Below are 21,931 nucleotides of genomic sequence, written 5' to 3'. Positions count from 1 at the left end.
TAGAAGTTTCAAAAATTCTTGTAATCTTTTATTCACAATGAAACCACGCACTTATACAACTGATTGAATAAAAGTTTGCACTACTATTTCTTACTTATCTGGGGAGCCCAGAACTTGGGCTGATCGATTCTTTGAGACAAATGACCCAATTTTGAATTCAATTGAAGATTTATTTTCCGCCATGACACTATATGAAGATATTAATAAACAGTTAAATGCTGATAATTACTTAAGAGCCTTAAAATAGGGAAAGAGGCCTGTAGAGGAATACGTTACAGAGTTTAAGATGTGGTCAGCTGATTCTGAGTGGAATCAAATCAGTTTAAGAAACCAATTCAAACTTGGCCTTACTGAGACTTTAAAGGATGAATTATCACAAATAGAGTTACCAAATACCTTGGAAGAATTAATTAAATTAAGTATAACACTTGATCGTAGGATTCGCGAAAGAAAAGCAGAAAGACTTTCATCTGAACCTTACACAAGAAAATTTACAACTCCTTATTCAGAAAAATCTACTCTAAGCTACATCCAATGGAGATTGGCACAATTAAAAAGTCCGTTATCACAGGAGGAAAAATCCAGGCGCAGCATGGCAAATCTTTGTCTATATTGTGCAAGTAAGGATCATCAGGTTTCCAATTGCCCAATCCTTGGCAGACAAAAACGGGGTAAGAATTTAATTATAAATTCACTTACACCTAATATCCCGTTATCTCATGTCTCATTGAGTTTAGCATTAGAGTGGGATCAACAACAACTCAAGACTGAAGCAATAAGACTCAGGAGCCTACGGGTTATTCATGGATCATACATTTGTCTCTGTAAATAAAATTCCCACTGTTATGAAACATAATCCAATCTATGTGAAAGTTATTGACGGTTCCTTAATTCAGAATGGTCCTATAAACACAACACACAATACCATTACTTGTATCTACCTCAGAAGGACACACAGAACATCTATCATTTGATATTATACCCACTTCTCTACACTCAGTTATACTTAGCTATCCAAACCTAACCAAGTCATCAATAATAGGATAATAGGGTTACCTTAAAATTTCCTTATTGTCAAAACACGTTATACCCAATTAAGTATTTCTATTTTAAACATAGCCATACCCCAAGAATATAAAGATTTGTCTGAAGTGTTTGACTTACAAGAAGCAGAGATTCTGCCACCTCACAGGATATACGAATGTCCGATTGATATTAAACGGGACTCTCAGATTCCTTTTGGGAAGACTTATCCTCTCTCTGAGCCTGAATTAAAACATTTGAGACAATATTTAGACGAAAACCTGAAAAAGGTTTCATAACACCATCAACATCACCAGCAGCATCGGGTATCTTTTTTGTTAAAAATAAAGATGCTACTTTAAGACCGATAATAGATTATAGGTCATTAAACAACATAACAATTAAAAAACGTTATCCACTACCTTTAGATCCAGTTTTGTATATACAGTAGCATCTTTCGATCTTTCTATGAGTTCTGGGATCAAAGGGCGCATATAATCTTATTAGAATTCGAGAGGAAGACAAGTGGAAAACAGCTTTCCGGACACGTTATGGACTTTTTGAATATAGGGTAATGCCCTTTGGTCTATGTAACGCTCTTGCCACTTTACAGTATTTCATAAACAACATCTTTAGAGATTTGATGGATACTTGTGTAATCATATACCTAGATGATATTTTGATTTACTCAAAAGATATACAAGAAAATGTAAAACATGTTCGTTGGATTTTAACCAGGCTAAGAGACCATAAACTTCGCTAAAATTGAGAAATGTCAATTCCATATCAACCGTATCAAATTCCTTGGATACATAATTTCCTCCAAAGGAGTAGAAATAGATCCTGATAAGATCTCAGCCATTCAAAACTGGTCCAGACCTAATACAGTAAAAGCTCTACAAAGATTCCTGGGATTTTCAAATTTCTACAGGAAATGTATCCTCAATTTCTCCTTGATCGTTAAACCATTAAATTTGACAAAACAAAACCAAAAGTTTACTTAACATTCAGATGCACAATCTGCCGTTGATGAACTTAAATCTAAATTCTCAACAGCTCCAATACTACATTTGCCAAATCCACATCATCAATACATACTTGAAGTGGACGCATCAAACACAGGTATAGGAGCTATACTTTCTCAAAGGTCTAATCAGTCTTCTCCATTACATCCTATTGCATTTTACTCAAGAACACTTCAACCAGCAGACACCAACTATTCAGTTGGTGACAAAGAACACCTGGCTATAAAATGTGGTCTGGAAACCTGGCGCCATTTGCTCAAAGGAGCTTCACAACCATTCCTAATATTTACTGACTATAAAAATTTAGAATATCTAAAGAAAAATACCACACTATCTTCCAGACAGGTACGCTGGAGTATTTTTTTTTTTTATAGGTTTGATTTCCTCATAACCTATAGACCAGGATCAAAAAACATGAAGGCAGATGCACTCTCTCGAGTTTCTGAAGTTTTACCAAACTCTAAACCTCAAACAACTGTTATACCAGCTGCGATATTTCTCGCCACTAACTACATTGGAGATGGATATATTAAAGTCTCTAGACTCCGATACTGATATTCCCACAAAGAATCTTAACAAAAACTCTACTGGTTTATATTATCATGGTAATCTATACATCCCTTCTGAATTTCGTCATTCCATCTTGACACATTTCCATGATTCTCTTTTAGCAGGTCATCCAGGAATTAAGAAAACAATTGAATTGATACGTAGATCTTTCTGGTGGTCTCATATGATTAATAAGATTGAAGAATACATAAAGACATGTCATACCTGTGCCAGAAACAAATCTGAGCGCAAAAAAACGTTTGGCTTACTTACACCGCTCTCAATATCATAGAGCCCTTGGACAGTAATCTCTATAGACTTTATTGTCGAATTACCTCCATCTCAACAACGAAATACCATCATGGTTGTAAAAGATCACTTAACAAGACTGGCACACTTCCTTCCTCTCAGACATCTACCTTAGAAACAGCAAAAGCTTTTTTCTCACAAATTGTTAAGCTTCACGGCTTGCCCAAAACCATCATCACTGATAGGGGAAGCAAGTTTACTTCAAGGTTTTGGAAGGCTCTTTGTAAACTATTACAAATAGATTCTAGCTTGTCCACATCTTACCATCCACAGACTAATGGACTTACATAAAGGACGAACCAGATCTTAGAGCAATATTTGAGATGCTACATTTCACACCTCCAGGATGATTGGTTTTCGCCATTGCCAATGGCTGAATTTTCTTATAACAATTCTTTAAATAGTTTGACTAAAATGACACCATTCTTCGCTACGTATGGTCAACATCCAAACACCATTTCCATTACATCACTATCCGATACTTCTCATGCTGCAAAAGACTATTCCACTAAAATCAAAAGTTCCCTCGGTACTTTAAAACTACATCTCTCTGAGGCTAAGGCTAAACAAAAGACTTATTATGACAAACGACATAGACCAGCACCTACTTATAAAGAGGGTGACTTGGTTTGGCTTTCAACCAAGCATTTGCACATGGGAGTGCCTTCAAAGAAATTCTTTGGTCCTTTTCTTATCGAAAAGATCAATCCATCAGCTGTTATTTTGACCTTGCCTGATTCATAGAAAATCCATTCAAGTTTTCATGTTTCACTTTTAAAACCTTACTCACATCAAGACAACCCACAGAGAACTCATAAACCTGCACCTCCAATTCAGTGTGGAGATCACTTGGAATAAGAAGTTGAACAAATTCTCGACTCTACATTGCCGATTGGAGTACTTGGTTAAATGGCAAAACTATCCACCTGAAGATAATTCCTGGATACCAGTTTCTGACATACACGCTCCTAGACTATTGACTTCCTTCCACAAGAGGTTTCCTAATAAACCAAATAAGAAATCCTGTCTGTGCTCTTCCAGCGTTCCTCATTCAGCTACACGCTCTCTGTTCTTACCGCAAGTACTCTGTATAACCAACTGCCTTGTGAAAATATATACATATTACCGAAACATCTAGTAATACTTTGAACCGTATATACCTTGCATATCAGTGTGTCTTAAGCTGCCTAATCTAAACCATTACTACTTTACTAAGAACTATTTCAGTTAAGTACTATACGTTTACCAGCTCTTACTTTGCCATAAAACCTTTAACTTAAAACTAAAAGCTTATGTGACTTGCCATAGTCAGAGAGCTGTTTAAAAACATAACTTTGTTCTTCTTTATTCAGTATCATTGCTACATTTCAGGTACTTGCTCATTAACTCAATTCAATAGTGAGCAGAGTTCACCTGTTTCCAGTAGCTACAAACTTACAAATTATTAAATGACTATTTCTTAGTTAAAGGGACATGAAACCCACATTTTTTCTTTCATGATTTAGAAAGACAATGCGTTTTTAAACATCTTTCTAATTTACTTCTATTATCTAATTTGTTTTATTCTCTTGATATTCTTTGATGAAAAGCATATCTAGATATGCTCACTAGCTGCTGATTGGTTGCTGCACATAGAAGCCTCATTTGATTGGCTCACCCATGTGCATTGCTTTTTCTTCAAATAAGGATATCTAAAAAATGAAGCAAAATAAATAATAGAAGTAAATTGTAATGCTGTTTAAATTTGTATGTTCTATCTGAATCATGAAAGAAAGATTTTGGGTTTAGTGGCCCTTTAAATAAAAAAATTGAGCCTTGACAGTAATCAAGATAGTGATACAGTGAGATTAATAACTAAGTTTAACTGTCACTGGGGTAAACAAAGCCATTCTAAATAAGCATTGGCACGTCTTGTTAAGTCATAATGTGCTAAGGAACAGAATTTTGAGGGTTCCATTGCTTAACAGCGAGGAGAGCTCATAGTCTACATTATAGGTTAGTACACAGTGAATTCATAGGGAATCCCATACCAAAAAATTGTCTGTAATCAAGGCAATCAAGTATGGGATGTAACCCTTGTGGACGCTGTGTATACTGCACATACGTAGCAAAAACTAAGACCTTCCAAGGTAACTCAGATAGGGTTTACAAAATTAAACAGTGGATTACTTGTTCAACAACTGCAGTGGTATACTTGCTGTCCTGTTCTTGCCCGGTGTTCTATGTTGGAATAAATAAAAGAGAGAATGATATCAAGAATATATGTCAGGACAGCAATGTTGCTAAACATTTTCAATTATGTCACAAAAGGGCTAGAAGTGACATGTTCCAACTAAGAAACAAGGTTGTGACATTGATAGAAGATTGCTACAATGAGAAGCCTTTTGGATGTGCCACTTGGCTACTCTGGCACTGAATAGCTTAAATGAAAAAAATGAGTTTGCAAGCTTCCTGTGATTAATGTCATCATATAACCTCAAGTGTATCAAATAAACTGGTTGGATAGTTTGTTACAAATCAATCACATTGTTTGTATATAATATGTATTTGCTGTTGCCTGTATCATAATAATGCTTCTATTTCAATAACCTATCAGTATTTTGAATGCCTCTCTAGCACTAATGCCATAAATGACTGTGGGACGTTTCATGTAAACATGCCTCAACAATCCGATTGGGCAATCATGATGTTAAAAACCAAGGCCTAGGGAGGTAGACAACACTGCTCACGAAGCTCCTTGCCAGTCCCTGTTTAGGCATAGCAAAACGTGTCCTTGAGGTGAAATCATTTTGTCATGACTCACGCCCCCAGCTTAGTGTGCCTATGTTGGAGGATTGTATCCTTATCTGAGTTGGTGTGTCTTAACAGAGGAGTATACTGAAGAGCCCAGCCTTGGTCATGTGGCGTGCGGGCAGTTACAGAGTTAGGATGACCTGCAGTTGGTAATACATAGCCAGGACATGCACGAAACATCCAATATGGTAACACTCCAACGGCTTGTTTATGACAGTTCAGTTGGAGCTTGCTTTTACGCTAGGGTGGAACAGTATGAACCATAACACTGCTATGTACCCCATGTGGATATAACAGCTGGAGTGTGTTTTGGGATTCTTCCCTTTACAATAGCACTCTGGAGCGTGTGATATACACTAAGAGCCCATAGCAGAGACTTTTATGGGACTTTTACTCTGCAGGTGTCCATCTAATCAGCACATATGACTTTCTTTTAACTATTGTCATGTGTTGAAATCATGTACAATATGTTTTGATAATTAAGTGCAATAAAAAAAAAAAATATGATTAGCTTGTATCACACTTTAGACTCAGTATCTTCTGGGGTCTCTTTTTTTTCTCTTTATTTGGAGAGAAAAAAATAACTTGTTGAACAATTACTTATCTGGTATACAGTGGGTGGCCACACAGTTCCAAAAGACTTATGATGATGTTAGTACAATAGTATTTCCTATGCATGCGCTGGAACTAGAATTTCCATAATGCCACACACAATTCACAGTTTGATGCAGGCTACTGGAGGGTGAAACTATGCCTGGGCTCACAAATCAAGGAGACAGGTCCAATATTTGAAACAACATGAAACTCAGGAGTTGCATAAACAATTGGCGTAATAACATTTGATAAAATGATGTGTCGGTGAAAAAAAAATCCACTACTTTAAATTGTCAGAAATGTACAGATTAAAGGGACACTGAACCCAAAATTTTTCTTTTGTGATTCAGATAGAGCATGAATTTTCTATTATCAAATTTTCTTTATTCTCTTGGTATCTTTATTTGAAATGCAAGAATCTAAGTTTAGATGCCAGCCCATTTTGGTGAACAACCTGGGTTGTCCTTGCTGATTGGTGGAAAAAATCCATCCACCAATCAAAAAGTGCTGTCCAGAGTTCTTAACCCAAAAAAGCTTAGATGGCTTTTATTTCAAATAAAGATAGCAAGAGAACGAAGAAAAATTGATAATAGGAGTAAATTAGAAAGTTGCTTAAAATTGCATGCTCTATCTGAATCACAAAAGAAAAAAATTGGGTTCAGTGTCCCTTTAAGCACACAAAAAAAAATCCTGAAAGTAATAAAAATAAAATGTCTTTTTGAAAAAAAGTATTTCCATTTGAAAGTTGTCTATAAGAAATGATATATAATTGTGACTAATAAGAGTTTTCTTCTTAATCTGTGATTAACATTTACAGTGCAAAGATCACATTCAGCAGAGCTACTCAGTAGTGAATTAATAATTCATTGTTTGTGAAGTCAAATGTACAACTATTTCTAAAGCAAGAAGACAGCAACTGAACTTCTTATTAGCAGGTAACATGACACTCATGCTACTAACAATGCAAACAAACTGCAAGAGCAAACTGTAAATAAAAAAGGATATCACATTTATTTACTTGATACACACAGGATATAAAAATGCCTTGGTGAAACTATTAGCACAACACTACCCCTGGCAAAATAAAACCATATAAGAAGCTTTTAGAATAATATACTGGTTCCATATTAATTTATGAAAAACATTAAATGCATGGATTTTACGGATCATTCAAAACAATAGTCCATTGTCTCTACTTGACATTTATATTATATGTGTATAATAGAAAGTATTAGAAACAAACCATAATCACAAATGCTTACAATATGAAATAATGTCATTAAAAAGGGATATGAAACCTAAATATTATTGTAGGAATCAGACAGAGCATACCATTTTTAAAAAGTTTCCAATTAACTTCTATTATCAAATTTGATTTTCATCTGGAGCACTAAATGGCAGGAAATAGTGCTGCCATATAGTGCTACAGAAATTGGCTGGTGCTTAGCTTACATCCCTGCTTTTCAACAAGAAAACAAAGAGAAGAAAGAAAATTTGATAAGTAAATTGGAAAGTTCTTTAAAACTGCATGCTCTATCTGAATCATGAAAGAAGAATTTTGGGTTTCATATCCCTTTAATAAGATTTTTTAGTAGCAGACATGACCAGTGATACTGTTGATTTAGGTTAAAAATATAAACCTACCTGATTTGTCTGACTACCTAGATATGGCTCAAAGTCGTCATCATTTACTGCATCCTTTTGATGCATCGAACCGTTCTGCAATGCAACTGTTTGAGAAAAAATAAAAAAATAAAATTACAAACCAGACACATTTTATTACTAAGAAGAAAAGCTTTAATGCGCATCCTAACCGTAAAGAATATAAACAAGTTAAAATAGACAAAATCTACAAAACTGACGCAAATATTGAAATATACATGGTATAAATAATTTTAGTTACAATAAACTTTTATTGTCCATGTTAAAACACATTTAACTTACAGATGCATGCCAACAAACTTGCCAAAAAAAGCTTACACATTTTGGCTATCAGCCTTAAAGGGACAGTATACTATAATAAAAACAAAATTCCCTTAATGTGTTTCCAATTACTTTTTTTTACCAGCTGCAGATTATAAAATGTATGAGATTTGCTTTTTAAGGTTTATTTGTGTATATGAATTAGCTGATTTTGTGTTTTGAAGCCACAACCTAATAAAATGGGTTGAGCTTGTAGGTATAATCAGATCTTATTACTTTATCACATTGTGTATATATACCTGCTTCTTTATCTTATATCTGTCCATAAACCAATCACCAATACTTGGAGAGAACAATAAAAAATAATCATTTTATGACCTTATCTCTTCTATAACCCACTGGGAGTGCCATTTCTTCTACTGACTGTGTTAACACAGCTTGGCCTTGAGGCCAAAAACTTTCAGAATGGGTGAGGATACCATAGGCTAAATAAACTATTTCAAATGCCAATATAAGGGTATTGGAACTACTTGCAAACAATTTAATACACTCCAGCAGCTAAAGTGGATCATTGGGAACAAGTGACAGCAACAAATTAAAGGGGAGAAAAAAATTAGGCTATACGGTCCCCTTAAAGGGACACAAAACCCAATATATTTTTTTACTTCATGATTGAAATAGAGCATGCAATTTTAAACAACTTTCTAATTTATTGCTAGTATAATTTTTTCTTCGTTCTCTTGCTATCTTTATTTAAAAAAGCAGGAATGTGACCTTAGTAGCTGTCCAATTTTTGGTTCAGCACCTGAGTAGCACCTGCTGATTAGTGGGTAAATATAGCAAGCGCTACTCCTATGTTTACATTACTGCTTTTTTAAATAAAGATACCAAGAGAACAAAGAAAATTGATAATTGGAGTAAATTAGAAAGTTACTTAAAATTGCATGTTTTATCTGAATCACAAAAGAAAAAATTGAGTTTTGTGTCCCTTTAAGGGGACCGTCCGTATACCCTAATTTTTTTTAAAAAAAAATGACAAAACCGGCTTCCTACAATCACGGCGTTGCCTCAGGCAATGATTCCCCTGGGGGGAAGCCGTGATTGGGGGGAAGCCGTATTAGTCAATGCTGATGTATGAAGTGATGAGCGGCAGGAGGGGGAAATCGCTGGAGCGGCTTTCAAGATTAAAAGGTAAGTATTTTAACAAAACGAGTGAAATGTAAAGTTTGATGAATGAAAGTGCCCCTGCTTTTAATAGGGTAAAATATTTTGAGCCCCCTCATGTATTAGAAGTGTATACAGAAATGTAAAAACATAATTTATGCTTACCTGATAAATTTATTTCTCTTGTAGTGTAGTCAGTCCACGGGTCATCCATTACTTATGGGATTATATCTCTTCCCCAACAGGAAGTTGCAAGAGGATCACCCAAGCAGAGCTGCTATATAGCTCCTCCCCTCACATATCATATCCAGTCATTCGACCGAAACAAGACGAGAAAGGAGAAACCATAGGGTGCAGTGGTGACTGGAGTTTAATTAAAAATTTAGATCTGCCTTAAAAGACAGGGCGGGCTGTGGAATGACTACACTACAAGAGAAATAAATTTATCAGGTAAGCATAAATTATGTTTTCTCTTGTTAAGTGTAGTCAGTCCACGGGTCATCCATTACTTATGGGATACTAATACCAAAGCTAAAGTACACGGATGAAGGGAGGAACAAGGCAGGAACTTTAAACGGAGGGAACCACTGCCTGAAGTACCTTTCTCCCAAAAATAGCCTCCGAAGAAGCAAAAGTGTCAAATTTGTAAAACTTTGAAAAAGTGTGAAGTGAAGACCAAGTCGCAGCCTTGCAAATCTGTTCAACAGAAGCCTTATTTTTAAAGGCCCAGGTGGAAGCCACAGCTCTAATAGAATGAGCTGTAATTCTTTCAGGAGGCTGCTGTCCAGCAGTCTCATAGGCTAAACGTATTATGCTACGAAGCCAAAAAGAGAGAGAGGTAGCCGAAGCCTTTTGACCTCTCCTCTGTCCAGAGTAAACGACAAACAGGGAAGAAGTTTGACGAAAATCTTTAGTTGCCTGCAAATAGAACTTCAGGGCACGGACTACGTCCAGATTATGCAAAAGTCGTTCCTTCTTTGAAGAAGGGTTAGGACACAATGATGGAACAACAATCTCTTGATTGATATTCCTGTTAGAAACTACCTTAGGTAAGAACCCAGGTTTAGTACGCAGAACTACCCTGTCTGAATGAAAAATCAGATAAGGAGAATCACAATGTAAGGCAGATAACTCAGAGACTCTTCGAGCCGAGGAAATAGCCATCAAAAACAGAACTTTCCAAGATAACAGCTTAATATCAATGGAATGAAGGGGTTCAAATGGAACGCCTTGCAGGACGTTAAGAACTAAGTTTAAGCTCCACGGCGGAGCAACAGTCTTAAACACAGGTTTAATCCTAGCCAAAGCCTGACAAAAAGCCTGAACGTCTGGAATTTTTGCCAGACGCTTGTGTAGAAGAATAGATAGAGCAGAAATCTGTCTCTTGTAGAAAAGACAATATCCTAGGAATCCTAACCTTACTCCATGAGTAACTCTTGGATTTGCACCAATACAAATATTTACGCCATATCTTATGGTAAATTCTTCTGGTAACAGGTTTTCTAGCCTGTATTAAGGTATCAATAACCGACTCCGAGAAGCCACGCTTTGATAGAATCAAGTGTTCAATCTCCATGCAGTCAGCCTCAGAGAAATTAGATTTGGATGGTTGAAAGGACCCTGAATTAGAAGGTCCTGCCTCAGAGGCAGAGACCATGGTGGACAGGACGACATGTCCACTAGGTCTGCATACCAGGTCCTGCGTGGCCACACAGGCGCTATCAGGATCACCGATGCTCTCTCCTGTTTGATCTTGGCAATCAGTCGAGGAAGCATCGGAAACGGTGGAAACACATAAGCCATGTTGAAGACCCAAGGGGCTGTCAGAGCATCTATCAGCACCGCTCCCTGGACCTGGATCCGTAGCAAGGAAGCTTGGCGTTCTGGCGAGATGCCATGAGATCCAGATCTGGTTTGCCCCAACGATGAATCAGTTGAGCGAAGACCTCCGGATGAAGTCCCCACTCCCCCGGATGAAAAGTCTGGCGACTTAGAAAATCCGCCTCCCAGTTCTCCACGCCTGGGATGTAGATTGCTGACAGGTGGCAAGAGTGAGACTCTGCCCAGCGAGTCATCTTCGAGACTTCCAACATCGCTAGGGAACTCCTGGTTCCCCCTTGATGATTGATGTAAGCCACAGTCGTGATGTTGTCCGACTGAAATCTGATGAACCGCAGAGTTGCTAACTGAGGCCAAGCTAGAAGAGCATTGAATATTGCTCTTAACTCCAGAATATTTATTGGGAGGAGTTTCTCCTCCTGAGTCCATGATCCCTGAGCCTTCAGGGAATTCCAGACTGCGCCCCAACCTAGAAGGCTGGCGTCCGTTGTTACAATCGTCCAATCTGGCCTGCGAAAGGTCATCCCCTTGGACAGGTGGGGCCGAGAAAGCCACCATAGAAGAGAATCTCTGGTCTCTTGGTCCAGATTTAGTAGAGGGGACAAATCTGAATAATCCCCATTCCACTGACTTAGCATGCACAATTGCAGCGGTCTGAGATGCAGTCGCGCAAATGGTACTATGTCCATTGCCGCTACCATTAATCCGATTACTTCCATGCACTGAGCTACTGACGGGTGTGGAATGGAATGAAGGGCACGGCAAGCATTTAGAAGTTTTGATAACCTGGCCTCCGTCAGGTAAATTTTCATCTCTACAGAATCTATAAGAGTACCTAGGAAGGGAACCCTTGTGATTGGTAATAGAGAACTCTTTTCCACGTTCACCTTCCACCCATGCGACCTCAGAAATGCCAGAACTATCTCTGTATGAGTCTTGGCAGTTTGAAAACTTGATGCTTGTATCAGAATGTCGTCTAGGTACGGAGCCACCGCTATGCCTCGCGGTCTTAGTACCGCCAGAAGTGAGCCCAGAACTTTTGTAAAGATTCTTGGAGCCGTAGCTAACCCGAAGGGAAGAGCTACAAACTGGTAATGCCTGTCTAGGAAGGCAAATCTTAGGTACCGATAATGATCCTTGTGAATCGGTATGTGAAGGTAGGCATCCTTTAAGTCCACAGTGGTCATGTACTGACCCTCTTGGATCATGGGTAGGATGGTTCGAATAGTTTCCATTTTGAATGATGGAACTCTTAGGAATTTGTTTAGGATTTTTAAGTCCAAGATTGGTCTAAAGGTTCCCTCTTTCTTGGGAACCACAAACAGATTTGAATAGAATCCCTGCCCGTGTTCCGTCTGCGGAACTGGGTGGATCACCCCCATTAGTAAGAGGTCTTGTACACAGCGTAGAAACACCTCTTTCTTTATTTGGTTTGCTGATAACCTTGAAAGATGAAATCTCCCTTGTGGAGGAGAAGCTTTGACGTCCAGAAGATATCCCTGAGATATGATCTCCAACGCCCAGGGATCCTGGACATCTCTTGCCCAAGCCTGGGCGAAGAGAGAAAGTCTGCCCCCCACTAGATCCGTTTCCGGATAGGGGGCCCTCTCTTCATGCTGTCTTAGGGGCAGCAGCAGGTTTTCTGGCCTGCTTGCCCTTGTTCCAGGACTGGTTAGTTTTCCAGCCCTGTCTGTAACGAGCAACAGCTCCTTCCTGTTTTGGAGCGGAGGAAGTTGATGCTGCTCCTGCCTTGAGGTTACGAAAGGCACGAAAATTAGACTGTTTGGCCTTTGATTTGGCCCTGTCCTGAGGTAGAGCATGGCCCTTACCTCCCGTAATGTCAGCGATAATTTCTTTCAAGCCGGGCCCGAATAAGGTCTGCCCTTTGAAAGGAATATTAAGCAATTTAGATTTAGAAGTCACGTCAGCTGACCAGGATTTAAGCCATAGCGCTCTGCGCGCTTGGATGGCGAATCCGGAGTTCTTAGCCGTAAGTTTGGTTAAATGTACAACGGCATCAGAAACAAATGCGTTAGCTAGCTTAAGTGCTTTAAGCTTGTTCATAATTTCATCCAATGGAGCTGTGCGAATGGCCTCTTCCAGAGACTCAAACCAGAATGCCGCCGCAGCAGTGACAGGCGCAATGCATGCAAGGGGCTGTAAGATAAAACCTTGTTGAACAAACATTTTCTTAAGGTAACCTAATTTTTTATCCATTGGATCTGAAAAGGCACAACTATCCTCCACCGGGATAGTGGTACGCTTAGCTAAAGTAGAAACCGCTCCCTCCACCTTAGGGACCGTCTGCCATAAGTCTCGTGTGGTGGGGTCTATAGGAAACATTTTCCTAAATATGGGAGGAGGGGAAAAGGCACACCAGGTCTATCCCACTCCTTGCTAATAATCTCTGTAAGCCTTTTAGGTATAGGAAACACGTCAGTACACACCGGTACCGCATAGTATCTAGCCAACCTACATAATTTTTCTGGAATTGCAACCGTGTTACAATCATTCAGAGCCGCTAATACCTCCCCTAGCAATATGCGGAGGTTCTCAAGCTTAAATTTAAAATTAGAAATCTCTGAATCCAGTCTCCCTGGATCAGATCCGTCACCCACAGAATGAAGCTCTCCGTCTTCATGTTCTGCAAATTGTGACGCAGTATCGGACATGGCTCTCACATCATCAGCGCGCTCTGTCCTTAACCCAGAGCTATCACGCTTGCCTCTTAATTCTGGCAATTTAGATAATACTTCTGTCATAACAGTAGCCATGTCTTGCAAAGTGATTTGTAAGGGCCTCCCTGATGTACTTGGCGCCACAAAATCACGCACCTCCTGAGCGGGAGGCGAAGGTACTGACACGTGAGGAGAGTTAGTCGGCATAACTTCCCCCTCGTTGTCTGGTGATAATTTCTTTGCATGTAAAGACTGACTTTTATTTAAAGTTACATCAATGCATTTAGTACACAACCTTCTATGGGGCTCCACATTGGCCTTCATACATAGTGAACAAACAGATTCATCTGTGTCAGACATGTTTAAACAGAATAGCAATGAGACTAGCAAGTTTGGTAAATACTTTTCAAATAAATTTACAAGCAATATAAAAAAACGCTACTGTGCCTTTAAGAAGCACAAAAAGCTGTCACAGTTGAAATAACAATGAACCAAATTAGTTATAGCAACCAAATTTTCACAGTAAATGTATTAAGTTAGCAAAGGATTGCACCCACCAGCAAATGGATGATTAATACCCAAAAACGGATAACAATTTAATAATTAACGTTTTTATCACAGTCAAACACACTGTCACAGGTCTGCTGTGACTGATTACCTCCCTCAAAATGAATTTTGAAGACCCCTGAGCTCTCTAGAGACGTCCTGGATCATGGAGGATGAAGTAGGAAGATTGTGACTGAATTTTTACTGCACAAAAAAGCGCTAAAATAGGCCCCTCCCACTCATATTACAACAGTGGGGAAGCTCTCTATGCAGAAACAAAAGTTAGCCATGTGGTAAAAATCATGCCCCAATAAGTTTTATCACCAAGTACCTCACAAAAAACGATTAACATGCCAGTAAACGTTTTGAACATATATTTTAAAAGTTATGAAGTGTTATTAATAAGCCTGCTCGCTTTTACTGCAGTTAAGGCTCACACATTACTTCAGTATTAACAGTATTTTCTGAGTCAAATTCCATTCCCTAGAAAAATACTTCAGTGTACACACACTCCTCAGCCTAATACCAGTCGCTACCACTGCATTTAAGGCTGAACTTACATTACATTGGTATCAGCAGTAATTTCTCAGTCAATTCCATTGCTTAGAAAAATAATTTACTGCACATACCTCGTTTGCAGGGGGGCCCTGCATGCTATTCCCCTTTTCTGAAGTTACCTCACTCCTCAGAATGTGCGAGAACAGCCAGTGGATCTTAGTTACGTCTGCTAAGATCATAGAAAACGCAGGCAGATTCTTCTTCTAATGCTGCCTGAGAAACAAACAGCACACTCCGGTGCCATTTAAAATAAACTTTTGATTGAAGAAATAAACTAAGTTTAAAAACACCACAGACCTCTCACAACGACCTATCTTTAGTTAGGTTGCAAGAGAATGACTGGGTATGACATGTGAGGGGAGGAGCTATATAGCAGCTCTGCTTGGGTGATCCTCTTGCAACTTCCTGTTGGGGAAGAGATATAATCCCATAAGTAATGGATGACCCGTGGACTGACTACACTTAACAAGAGAAACAAAGTTTAAACTATTTTATTTAATATTGAGAATAGTGAAAGAAAGCAGATTTTTTTTGCACACAACTGATCCCCAAGGACCAAATGAATACCAAAATGCTTATAAACCAAACAAGCTTACAAAGAAGAAGAAAAAAGTTGTTTTAGTAACCAATATCTGTGTTCCTAAATAATAATAAATGATTATTTTGTACATTTAAAGGGACAGTCTACAATATAATGTTTAATGTTTTAAAAAATACATAATCCCTTTATTACCCATTCCCCAGTTTTGCACAACCAACACAGTTATATTAATATACTTTTTAACTCTGTGATTACCTTTTTTTCTAAGCATCTTCTGACGGCCCCCTGATCACATGACTGACTATTATCTATTGACTTGCATTTAGTACGGTGTTGTGCTAACTCTTAAATAACTCCCTGGGCGTGAACACAATGTTATCTATATGGCCAACATTAACTAACTCTCCTGTTGTAAAAAGCAAATAAAAAAGCATGTGATTAAGAGGCTGTCAATAGAGCCTTTGAAACAGGCAAAAATTTAGAGGTTTAGAGGTTATAAAGCATATTAATCCAACAATGTTGGTTGTGCAAAGCTGGGGAATGGGTAGTAAAGGCGTTATCTATCTTTTTAAACAATAACAATTTTTGTTTAGACTGTCCCTTTAACCCCTTCATGCTGGGGGCAAGTGGTGAAACACTTGGTTGACAAACAAAATCATGGGACTGTCGATGCAATCGTGAATTTAAGGCCGGGATAGGATAATGGGGGACTGCCTATGATGCTAGTCATGCCACCCAGTCGAATTTCCCATTAAATAAAAAGAGGAGGGGGCAGGACCCAAAAAAGGTAGGCATGGAGAGTCCTAACAGCATTGAGAAGTTAAATGCAAAACGGTCACTTGAAATCAAAATAAGTTTTAAATAGGGCATGGCAATTAAGAAAATAAAGTGAGCAGCAGTTCATAAACCAAGAGCTGATAAAATAAATCCTAAATAGGGCATGAAACCCAAACGTTTTCACTCTTTCATGTTTCAGATAAAGCTTTCAAAAATTAACAACTTTCCAATTTACTTCTATTATCAAATTTGTTTCTCTTTGTATCCTTTGTGGAAAAAACAGCAATGCACGTGGGTGAGCCAATAATGAGGCATATACTGTATGTACAGCCACCAATCAGCAGCTCCTGAGTCTACCTAGGTATGCTTTTCAACAATCGATACCAAGATAACAAAACAAATTGAATAGAAGAAATTGGAAAGCTGTTTAAAAGTGCATTCTCTCTAAATCCTGAAAGAAACAATTTGGATTTCATGTCCTGTGAAGTTTCATTGAGTGTAAAAGGTGCAAAACCTTGAAAACCAAAAGAGAAAATTTTATTTTATTTACAAGAACAAGGAAATATTCTTTCATAGACTTGAAATAGTACATTTATATTCTGCTTGTAGATAAAGACTGATTAAAAGAGAGCAACATAAAATTAAACAAATGGATTGGATAGAGCATTACATTTTAAGCAACATTCCAATTAACATCTATTATCAATTTTGCTTAGTTCTCTATCCTTTGTTAAAGAATAATCCCATCTGAATACTAGAATACTTAAGGATCAAAAAAGGATACAAGTTTAATAATACAAAAAGATATACAGGAATAATTCAAAATGTTAGGCGTAGGAAGTTCCTAGAATTTGTCAAGACTTGTATCAAAATATCTAATAACTTCTAAATAAAAAAAAAATAATTTTGAGCAATTTACCAGGAAATGCAATAAATAATGAACACCTAACAAGCATTGCATAGTAATACAATTGAAAAATAAAGAAACAACATACCTTTGTTTCCCTGTCCTTTAGGTCTCTGCAACAATGTAAAAAAAGAAAGATTAAATCATTTACACAAGTTATTTAGAATTAAGAAGAAAAAAAATTCTGACTGGTTTAAAAGGTCCCACCTAACATTGATAAGGTCTTGAATTCATTGTACACTATAAAAAACAAGCAGTGTGCCTTAAAGGAACAGTCTACTTGAAAATGTTTAATGTTTAAAAAGATAGATAATCCCTTTATTACTTATTCCCCAGTTTTGCATAACCAACACGGTTATATTAATATACTGTTCTGTGATTACTTGTATCTAAGCCCCAACAGACTGACCCTTATCTCAGTGCTTTTTACAAACTTGCATTTTAGCCAATTAGTGTTTTTTCTTGTATACCCATCATTTCCCATGGGGGTGAGCACAATCAAAAAGTATGATTCAGACAGAGCATGTGATTTTAAGACATTTTAAATTCCCACTTCTGTTACCAAATGTACTTTGATCTTTCTGTATCGTTTTTTTAATAGAATATCTACATATTCCCAGGAGCAGAAATAAACTAATTTGAACTAGCTGGTAATTGTTGGCTACGCCTATTTGCCTCTTGTCTTTGGCTCACCACAAGGAATCCACTAGATCCCAGTAGTATACAACTGCTCTTAAGCTCACTTTAATTATGTGTTTGTTTAATCATTTTGCAGGGGTTAATCACAGTTATATGCATGCAATAAAAAAAAAAAATACTCCAACATATTTCTTTTGCACTTTCATACCCCTTTAAGTTTGTGTGCACTGTGTTAAGTATACAAACTAATTATTTAACTACTTCCCACCGTTAGGACTTTCCAAGCCGTCCTAACCGCACTGGGGTACAGATCTGCACTACTCTTCAATTTGTGAAAATTAGCAAAAGAGAATGGAGCAAAGGCCTTAACTTTGGGGGGGGGGGGGGGTTGTATATCAGTGTGTGTATATATATATATATATATATATATATATATATATATATATACACAGACATATACATATATCACCTACAATTATTCTGGATGTACTTTAAAAAGTGTTACAGAAATTTGCCAACCTCTGCTATGAGGGTACTGGGGGTTTTTTGGGGGTGGGGGGATTCAAACTTCTGTTAAACTATAAATGGTGCTGTGAATTTAATAGAGCCCACAAAATATAAATATTAGAAATTGACCACAAGATATATTGAAGGTTAATGATAGAAGCCATCACTAAATTCCACTTTGTAATCCAAATATACAGTTATAATGATCTTATAATTAAAACATCACATCAGTATAATGTATTAAAATGAGCCCTGTAAGCTCAATGTAAGTTCGCTTTTTACATTTCTTTAATCTTTTTTAAACATATTTTCCATAGGATGTCATTATGACTTTTCTACCTGATTGCTGCAATCTTCTTTCTAAAAAATAAATTTTTACGAACCCACTCCGTGGGTATCTGCCGCTCCTATTTAATCATGTGTGCAAACCGCATTTTGAATATGTTGGCCAAATTTCTCACAGCGCATGCGCAAGATTTCGCAACGTCATTCCCTTCCAGACCTGCTCCGACACAGAAGGACCCGCTCTATCGATCTTACATAAGATAGTAATTACGGCGTCAGTAGTACAAAATGTGCATGCGCTATTGGTGCCGGCTTTGTGTGCATGCGAATGAGGAAAAATGTGGCTTATAATTATATGCATAAGTAGCGAATACGATTGGTTTGTGTTTGCATACACGTAGGTGCGAAAATAGTGGGATGGATTGCATAACGTTATCAAAAAATAAAAATTGATTTCCTATGTAAATGAGGCTTCAATTTACAAAAGTTTGAGGTTGGTAATTTTACTTTAATACACGTTATTTAGAATATGTGTTTTGTTTATACAAAAACGGGCAAGTTTGTAATCCTTTAATATAACCTAAAGAACCCAATACAATATGAAACTCAACTTAAACAAACTATAACAAATACTCAGCTTTTTCTTTATTTTGATCAATTTTTCATATAATTTAACCACCCCAGACAGGCTGTAGTCACTAACTGTGGATCAGTATAGGGCCCTGCCCCTAACTAGCCACAGCGACAAGATAAACACACTTCAAGGCCCTATTCAAAGAAGGTTTCACTGGGCTGCAAAAAAATGTGAGTTTCCATAACAAGATGGCAGCATTAATTGCACTATGCATACATAAAAATATTTTAACATCTTAAATATCAAACCACAATTTATACAAGAAATCTAAAAATTGCATCTGAATGGATGATGACACCTTTATAAACATATCTAAAAAAAGCTGTCAGCAGTCCTGTAGCTAGACAAGTATGTTGCATGAGGACATATAAATATCTTTTTTTTCTCTTCATGGCTTGACAATTCCTGAGAGTTTTGTCTCCTAACATTTTTATTTCTGGCCGACTTAATAAATTATTATACATTTATAAGTAAATACAAAATGCAATATCCCCTTTAAAGACTGAACATCAGATTGGACTCCTGGCTCTGCATCCATTATATAAGCCACATATCTAAGTCAGATCAGACCTATGACCCTACAACTGCTGTCACCTAATAGCCATATCAGACCTCAAGTCTTAGATATCTGGCCCTAAAGTTCACCTGTCATCATCTAATCTCAATTCCACCATACTTCCCCAGTTTCATTTTGTTCCTTTGGGTTCCCTACAATGTAACGTGTTGATTCTTGAGTACTGTGCATGGTGCCTGTGTGGAGGGAGTGAAGAGGAGGGCAACACTGGAACTGGCTGCTCCCCTAGATGGCTGAAATGTGACAAGAGTGGAACCAAAGAACTATCTTACACTCTTCAGCACCAATCCAAGTGCCTTTAAGAATAACAATGTGCCATACTCAGAATGTGTGCAACAGTTTGCTCCCGTGCTCGAAAACACATAAGAGCATTTTATTGTATGTCCCTTTAATGCTACATAAATTTGCAAATGCTATTCAGTTTTTGACCATCTTAGGGTAATAGCAATTGGTTTTCTCTGTCTATATCTTCAACAGTGGAATGAATTATTAGGGGTTGTTTTAAACAGATTAGACTACATGCTTATTTTTAATTCGGTAACCAGCTACATTGCAGAGAAAATAAAAAGTGTGTTCCTATATTTAGGACTATAAAATTGAGGTAGAAATTAGAGAAGCAGTTGCCCTATGGCCAACAGTACAATTTTAAAAAAATAAAAAACAAAAAACTACCCAAAACACTCAAACCAAAACATAGTTTTATTGATGTTATAGGGACACATGCTAGTAGAAAAATCGAACAATAGTTTCTGCCATATTGTATAGAGAACAACTTGACAAAGCTATTTTAAATTTTGGAACCAACTTGAACATGTTGGAGCTAACTATAAACATTTTTGGGAGCCAGACCAGAGTATCTCCATATAGATATATGCAAAATATTCCACGTAATTAGGAATCAGACTATAGATTGTAGAAGTGCACCTTGGTTTTAACAAAACCTGATATAGATGGGAAAGTAATGGAAGAAGATGTTACTATAGACTTGGGGACTTCCTCAGGTTTACCTGATCCACGCTGGTCGCAGACATTCTCCTGAGGAGCTAGAGATGATCAGGAGCTGTTGAGTGATCCCCTCTCTCAACTCACCCTGTTTGTAACACCGCAAAATTGTCTGACAGCGAGTATATATGTATACAAACACCTGTCACACTACGGTGTGTGATGTGCACACAGTGTATGAATATTTAAGTGAATTAAAGAAATTTGTATTTTAAGTTGGAAAAGCAAATATAAATATAGGTATACCTGATGTTTACACAGCATTTACTCAAACACTGTACAATTAAAACAAGATATATTACTAGGAGCAAATCACAGACAGCATATAGACTATTTGGAGTATACCCTGTATATAGATATATAAACACCTACAGAATTAGGGTAGTTGTGTATAAATATGACTATACCTGTGCAATACTGGGACACAGCAATATATAATATACGTATATATGCTTTATATAAAGAAACCCTACAAATGCTGTGTGACAGTGTAAATATGTACACACCTACAGGGCATGAGCGGTATACTGGTTATGTTTAGCTATTTCTCTATACGGCCACTGTGTATATATTTTGGTACATAGGCAGCGGTGTGTGTCCGGTGGGCCTTGGCGGCCTCCTCTGTCTCACTCTACTTGCCCCCCCTCCCCGTTTCTGCCTCTTACTCCACTGGACTGTCTCTTTCTCTTCTCTACAATGGCGGACGAGGCCTCGTAATTTCACTTCCTTTCCGGGGCTCCCTGACCTTCCGTCGGTGACGTCAAGAAGGAACAACTTCCCCGTCACATGACAGCCTTGGACTCATGTGGCATTTGGATCTAACGCAGAAGTGATAACGGGTGATGTCAGCAACGAGCAGTGCGACTCTGGTCGTCACGCTCACACCAACCTTAGGCAAAGATTTTAGTTTTCTTATAATGAAAAAAGTCTTTCACTTATGAAATATAAACCGGACGTTTACAGTATGTAAAGCTATTATTGTGAGCTAAATCGTACCGTGTGAGCGACACGAAATTAGTTTTCTAAATTATTAGATGTACGCTTTGCGACAGTGGCAGTAAAGT

General features: G+C 37.6%; 1 protein-coding gene across 2 annotated transcripts in view; it reads right to left on the bottom strand.

The window, feature by feature from the left end:
• Window positions 1–21,618, bottom strand: part of YTHDF3 (YTH N6-methyladenosine RNA binding protein F3) — an 83,752-nt gene extending 62,134 nt beyond the window's left edge. The window contains exons 1-3 of one of the 2 annotated variants that reach the window (XM_053715074.1): window positions 21,533–21,618; window positions 17,315–17,339; window positions 7,938–8,023 (exon numbers count right to left, since the gene is read on the bottom strand). In XM_053715074.1, the coding sequence (XP_053571049.1) occupies window positions 7,938–8,003 (66 nt within the window). In that variant the 5' untranslated portion in view covers window positions 8,004–8,023; window positions 17,315–17,339; window positions 21,533–21,618. The other variant, XM_053715073.1, reaches the window with a different exon arrangement.
• Window positions 21,619–21,931: the final 313 nt, after the last annotated feature.

This window comes from Bombina bombina, chromosome 5, assembly GCF_027579735.1.
Source record: "Bombina bombina isolate aBomBom1 chromosome 5, aBomBom1.pri, whole genome shotgun sequence".
NCBI classification, from domain to species: Eukaryota; Metazoa; Chordata; class Amphibia; order Anura; family Bombinatoridae; genus Bombina; species Bombina bombina.
This window is presented reverse-complemented; position numbering and strand designations above follow the sequence as displayed.